Genomic DNA, 6,810 nt, shown 5'->3' on the forward strand with positions numbered 1-6,810 from the left:
GCAATACCCCCAGCTACACCACCCATCACCAATACCCCCACCTACACCACCCCATCACCAATACCCCCAGCTACACCACCAGCAATACCCCCATACCACCCATCACCAATTCCCCCAGCTATACCATCCATCAACAATACATTAAGAAGAAGAGAAGCCAAAAAACACAGAAGGCAATCAAGATTTGGAGGGGGAGCACTGTTGAATTTTTAAACCATAATCCCCCAAGGTCCCAAAAGAAAGCACCAAAATGGATCATTTGCTATTACAAAGGAACAAGGTTTTCATTTTTGCCTCCATTTTCCTTTTGTCAATTCAAAATGTAATTTTTTGGTGGAAAAAAGGACATTTTTCATGAAACCATGGTATTGCTGCAAAAATCAAATGAAATAAAAAGGAAAAATAAAAATATAAAATATAAGTAAAAAGAAAAGAGAAGAAAGGAAAGGAAAAAATAAAAATGAATACAAAAATAAATCTAAAAATAGGAAAGGAAAGAAGATAAAAAGAAAGATAAAGCGAAAGCCATCCGCCCCGTGCTCCGAGCGAGGGTGCCGGCCTGCATCGCCCACCCGAGCCAGGGCCCTGCCTCCGCTCCTGGGCCCCGACGCGCCAAGGGTCGGCGTTTCCTTACCATCCTGCCGCTTCCCTTAGGAGCGGGTCTCTGCAGCAAGGGGGGCTCCTTCCTGCGCCCCGGGTGCGGGGTGCTGCGGGGGCGCCTGGAGCCGGCTGGGGGCTCTGGGGCAGAGGAGGGCGGGGGCAGGACCGGGACTGGCCTGGCCGGGCGGCAGAACCTGTTTGAGGAATGCTGGCCGGCCAAGAGCTAATGAATAACAGCTTCCCCTGCCCCTGCCACCTCCCCCCGGGAGCACACCGGGAAACATGGCTCTGGCCAGGGTTGCAGAGGGTGCTCCGGCTGCCAGCGGCCTCGGCCTGCCGCACAGGTCATACGGCCCAAGACAAGGAGGGTGGCAGGGAGCTCAGGAGGTCACACTGAGTCCAACCCCTGCTCCAAGCGGGACCAGCCCCAGCTACATCATCCCTGCCAGGGCTTTGTCTACCCGGGGCTTCAACACCTCCAAGGATGGAGAGTCCCCCCTGTTCCAGTGCTTCACCACCCTCCTCGTGAGAAAGTTTTCCCTAATATCCAGCCTGAACTTCCCTTGCTGCAGCTTGAGCCCATTGCTCCTTGTCCTGCCATCTGCCCCCACTGAGACCAGCCCAGCTCCCTCCTCTTTGCAGCCCCCCTGCAGGGAGGTGACAGCTGCTGTTCAATCCCCCTCGGTCTTCTCTTCTGCAGACTCAATCAGCCCATTTCCCCCAGCCTCTCCTCACCAGTCCTGTCCCCCAGCCCACAAACATTTTCATTGCCCTCCGCTGGACTCTCTCCAATGTGTCCACATCCCTTCTGCAGTGGGGGGCCACAGCTGGACGCAGGGCTCCAGATGTGGCCTCATCAGTGCAAAATAGAGGGGAAGAATCACTGCCTCGATCTGCCGGCAGCGCTCCTCCCGATGCAGCCCCGGATGCCGGTCGCCTTCCTGGCACCACGGGCGCACTGCCGGCTCCTGCCCAGCTTCTTCCGTCCGGGGTGTGCAGGGGGCCGCTAGCTAACGACACCTCCTTGAAGATGCCGTGTGCTGGGGACTAGACACCAAGTGACGGCTCTGACCACTAGCCTGCAGAGTCATGCTCCGGGCCTGTCACAGGGGATGGAGCGGGTGCAGCAGGTGGGGCTGAGCCCCCATCTCAGAGCCAAGGGTTAGGGTTAGGATGCTCACCTGCGCAGGGGGAGATGGGGGTGCTCCTGCAGCTGGAGGCAGGATTTGAACCTGCACCTCCCCCTGCTCAGGGCAGTGCTCTCACCCCTGGGCAGGGGGGACGGTGGGGCACAGGCTGGCACTGGGGGCTGAGACCGTGCCCAGTACCACAGGAAGGTATGGAGGGAAGTCAGAGCCTGTGGGGTTGGGCGGGGGGTGTGAAGTGCTGGACTTAGCACTTGGGGCTGGGAGCCGGCTCCAACTTCTGCTTTGTGACCCGGGCGGCCACTCTCCCCCATGGGACAGTGGCCTCCATGAAGGGACTTCCCTCCCCAGCGATGGGACCCTGAGCCCGCACAGCACTGCACGGACGAGAGAGGGTAACCTCCCTTGTTGCCCCCTGCTCCCCAGTGAGGAAGGCAAGAAGAGGGGTCCCCCTCTCCATGCTGCCTCAGGTTGGGCTGGGGGGAGCCGCAGAGGTCCCATCTAGCCCAACCCCTGCAAACCAGCCCAGACAAACCCCTTGTCTGAGCAAAAGGACACAGTTTCTCCTTGGCACCTCCAGCGAGTCCCCGCGTCTCTCCCACCGCCTCCCTGCTCTGCAACGCAGACGAGTTTCCTGGGATCCAACCTAAACGGCTGCAACGTCAACCGTTGCTCCGCATCCTCCTTTCCGCAGCAAGAAAGAAAAGGGTCTCCCCTCTTCTTGCCGGCAGCCCTTCACGTATTTGCAGGCTGTTATCCCGGCCCCTCTTCGGCACCCTGTCCTCAAGCTGAAGGTGCTCCTCACACCCATCACAGCTGTGCTGGGGCTCATCTCCAAAACTGCCCCGAGTGCATCTTATGGGGCAGCTGCTTTCAAAGCGGCGGCTGTAGAGAGCGCTGTCGGCTGCCGTGCAGCGATAAGGGATGTGAAAAGCCAGGTCAGCTTATGTTTCTCCTCCAATGCAATCAGTGCCGGTCAGAGAAGAGGCACTTAAACCTGGGCACAGCCCTCCCCAGGGAGCCCAGCTCGCCATTTGGATCCCCTCATAAATGCATAATGGATGGATGGATGAATAAATACCAAGTGCCTGAAGGGGCCTGGCTGCCTATGCCCTGCTATTAGCTTCATAATTACCTGCGAATGCTCAGTGCCATTGCCCTTTGAGGAGCTGGCTTTCCTCCTGCCACACTGGAGAAGAGTGCATGGGGCACGCTCGATGGGGTCAGGTATGGTGCTGGCCAGGAGACAAGAAAATGACTGCTTAATGACTGGGCAGGATGTAGGCCATGCCGGGCCGTGGCTCAGAGCGTGGCAGGGAGCTGGGTCTTGCTCTTGGCTGCTGGCGAGACTCAGCTTTAAAAGCTGTGTAGCTCAGGGGAGGCTGCTAGTGAGTGTGCTGCTAGTGTAAGGAGGCCGGGAGCTCAGTCCAGACACCACACTGGTCTCAGTGATGCCAGCAGGTGGGGGGTCAAGTGAGGCAAAGGGTGGACAGTGCCTCTGCCCTATGAGGCAGTGAAGCAGGATCTCTGGGGCTGCATTTACACATGCACATTAATGTGCTGTAGCCTATTTTATTGTGCATTAGAGCATCGTGGCAAAAACTGCGCTAATAGGCTAATGCGCAGTAAGATTCAGCTTCTGCACATTAAGCATAACTAAAAAAGTGGGCACTTTTGCTATTGAGCAGTAGGGCAGCTTAATGCACATTTAGCTAGTACCTTACATTAGAGGTGCTCAATTTAACATGCATTAGCAAAAACACATTAATAAATGTGTAGATGCACCCAGAAAAGACTTCTTTCCTATCAGATCAGAGCAGAGAGGCAGTGGAAGGAAAGTGGGAGGGGGGCTCCAAGTCCCTGCAGCGGGGTTGCAGAGGGGATGGAGCTGGACTCGTCTCGGCGGGAGCAGATGGCGGAAGTAGCAATGGGCTCAAGTTACAGCAAGGCAAGTTGAGGTTGGAGATTAGGAAGAACTTTCTCATGAGGAGGGTGATGAAGCATCTTGGAGCAACCCCCAGGAAGACCTTTCCCCGCCCTGCATAAATGGCACACACCGCATACCACTCGGGGTGGGGGGCTGCATTGCATCTGTTTCCAAGTGTGGTCCAGAGCAGCCAAGCTACGGTCCTGGCAGCATCTCTGGATGAGATGTGCCCTGGCTCCTGCTCCTCTAAGCAGGGATTGGGCCCACTTGCATGCCCCAGGGAACGCCCTCTCCAAGGCTGATGACCTGGTGGGTTTTGCCAGTCACACTGGCATCGTTTTCCCTTCTTCTTCCTATCTACCCCAAAACTTCCTTGAACTGCTGGCACCCAGCACACCTGCTCAATCCACACCCCCACACTGAAGTGTTTTGGCCCCGTTAGGTCCCCATTGCGCCTCTCCGAGTGATACACCCCTGCTGAGTCCAGGAAGCCTCCGCTCATTAAACAGCCTCCTAATTAAGAGAGACGGCAGCCTTTGGTCCAGTATCACAAGCCTTAAGTCTCAACTCAGCTCTTCTAGCCTGGAAGCGCCAGCAGATCTGGCGTCACGCAGGGGAGCTGGTATAACTCGAGAAGCACAAAAGGCTCCTTCTGCGGCAGAGATACGTCTATACCTGGCCATCATAGTGCTTCTACCCTGCCAAGACAGCACAAATTAGTCTCACATGCCCATGGGAAATCCTCCTTCAGGAACAGTCACCAGCTTTGACTCACGGCAGGACCGGCATGCGATCAAAGGTCAGAGGCTCCCAAACATGCCCAGGGCTTATTCCAGCATCTTAGCACTAGTTGGCAGAGCAAAGTCCGCCGCGGTGAATGATCCGGTTCAATGAGAAGCTGCTGGATGTCTCCAGTGCATTAACTGTTGCAAAGCTCGTACCCTCCTCCAACTGCGACAGCTTTTCCAAGCCAGCTCCTTCTCGGCAGGTGCTCAGGTAGCTGCTTTTTGGGGAACATCCCATTTCTCAACAAGGGATAGGCTCCCCACCTTGGAGATGGACATCCCGTGATCACGAAGCACCCATTGCAGCACGCAGAGATGCACACCACTGCCAAAGCCAGATAAAATGTTTTTGAGGAGCAGGAGATTCCTCCCAAATTCCACTTTTTTTGCGGGGGGGGATTGAAAATATTTGCAAATTTGGCTGAATTTGGAAAAGGAGAAGAAAGGGGGAACGTTGATGCAGCCATTGGAATATTTTGCCTGGATGATTTCCAAATGAAACCGCTTTGCTTTTCTCTTGGAAATGGTATCCATGTTTAAAAATCGGCCCCGGGGGGGGGCATTTGCATCCCTCTTTGATTCCTGCTCCCAGCCGTGGGCCAGACCTTTGACCATGCAGCGAGCTGGGGTGAAGGAAGAAGGGAAGGTCAGGCCCATGTGTCTGATCCTTCTGGTGTCTCCCCGCGAGTATCAGCAGCCTGCATTGCCCTGGCTGCCCTGCTGTGAGCTCTGCACGCCAAAGGCAGAGGAGGCAACCGGGGGGAAAGCCCGCTGAGCTGGAAGGTAGCAGCTCGTCCCGGCAACGGGGAAACGTGGGCCGCCAGATGCCCCCTCCTGGGAGCAGTGGATGACCCTGCCCTGTGCTTGCAGGAAAAGACCCCAGTTCCTTGAGGGATGACTCCTTCCCAACCACAAGCCAAGGAGGCTCCCTCTGCCCAAGCTCAGCTCAAACTCCCTTGTCTTCCAAAAGCATCCAGGTCTCCTCTTCCTCGTGCCCCAGACAGCTGTTTACACCTAGCACAGTGGCCAAGAAGCTGTTGGCGCATGGCCCCATGCTGAGGACACAACCATCGGGCTGTGGGAGCACTGGACTCCATTTGCAGCTCTGCCACTGACTCCCCACACATCCTTGGTCAAGTCTCTTAGCCACTTTTGTCCTCAGTGGACATAACAGTACTGCCCTCCTACCTCAAGGAGGTAGCAAAGGGCTCAGAGAGATGGGGGAATGGGCTCCCACACACATTCCTCCCTGTTTGCAGGACTACACGATCCAGGCATCGCTCCCTGAGACTGTCCGTCCTTCCCCCGATGCCCACGTGAGCGAGGGCTGCGCTGTGCCCTCTGCCCTCCACCCAGCCCGAGGACACCCCTTGCCAACACGTCCCTCCCTGCCCAGGTCCATGGCGGTGTCTCCTCCTGCTCCCAGGCAGACGTGGGCGCGGCAGAGAGGAGATGAATAATGGGCTAGAGGAAACCAGCCAGCGGAGATGTCTCTCGGTGATGGATCGAGGAGATAACACCGCCCGCGCACGGCGACACGGCTGGGGCCGATCTCCACATCGCAGCCTGGCTAATGAATCCAGAGCTGCCCTTTCACATCACCCTTAATCTGGCCTGGATGCGAAGCGGCTTCATTAGCTCCGGCTTGGCTGGGGCCGTCCTACACGGCTACAACCAACACCTCTGAATCGAGGGATGAATGCGCTCCCGGGAAATATTCATGGGCTCCATGCTGGCTCTTGTGCTCTCTCCAGCAAATTTCTCTGCTACCCGTGGCCTCAGTTTCCCTCTCTGTCAAAAATGACAGCGAATCCTTGCATCGGCCAGTGAAAGGCAGCCACATCTGGGGAGGCGCACGGCAGAGCGCAGCAGTGCACAAGGGTTGCAAACAGGGTGTGATCTGCGGCCTATTTTACTAGCCAGCAACGCACTGAAAGCTTCCCTGGAGCCCGTCAACATTCAGATCACAGGAGCAGGCCAGGGTCATACTTCAAGTGATAATAGCCTACAAAGGACGGAGAAGGGCACAGAGAAGGGACGAGCTTGGTCATGACTGGAAGAGCCCAGCTTGAACTTAACCCGTTTGCAAGCCTTATGATGCTCTGTTCAGCACCGGCCGTGCTCCTCCCCAGACATGGCTGCCTGTCACCAGCTGATGTAAGGGTTCAGGGTTGTTTCTCACAGAGGGGGAAACTGAGGCTGAGGGTAGTGGCGCACGGAGCCTGTGAGTATTAGCCATGAGCACATTCATCCATGGATTCGGGGGTGTTGGCTGTAGCCGTGTTGATCTAAGGCCACGGGCAGACAAGACAAATCTGATCTTTTATTAGACCAAATACAATTCATTGCACCC

General features: G+C 56.2%; 1 protein-coding gene across 1 annotated transcript in view; it reads right to left on the minus strand.

The window, feature by feature from the left end:
• LOC109311561 (L-gulonolactone oxidase-like) overlaps positions 1–778 on the minus strand; it is a 38,375-nt gene extending 37,597 nt beyond the window's left edge. Inside the window, exon 1 of the mRNA XM_019537261.1 lies at positions 635–778. Within this exon, the coding sequence (XP_019392806.1) occupies positions 635–637 (3 nt within the window). The 5' untranslated portion in view covers positions 638–778. The remainder of the gene's footprint in view (positions 1–634) is intronic.
• Positions 779–6,810: the final 6,032 nt, after the last annotated feature.

Source organism: Crocodylus porosus, unplaced genomic scaffold (assembly GCF_001723895.1).
Source record: "Crocodylus porosus isolate Cpor-Errol unplaced genomic scaffold, CroPor_comp1, whole genome shotgun sequence".
NCBI lineage: Eukaryota > Metazoa > Chordata > Crocodylia > Crocodylidae > Crocodylus > Crocodylus porosus.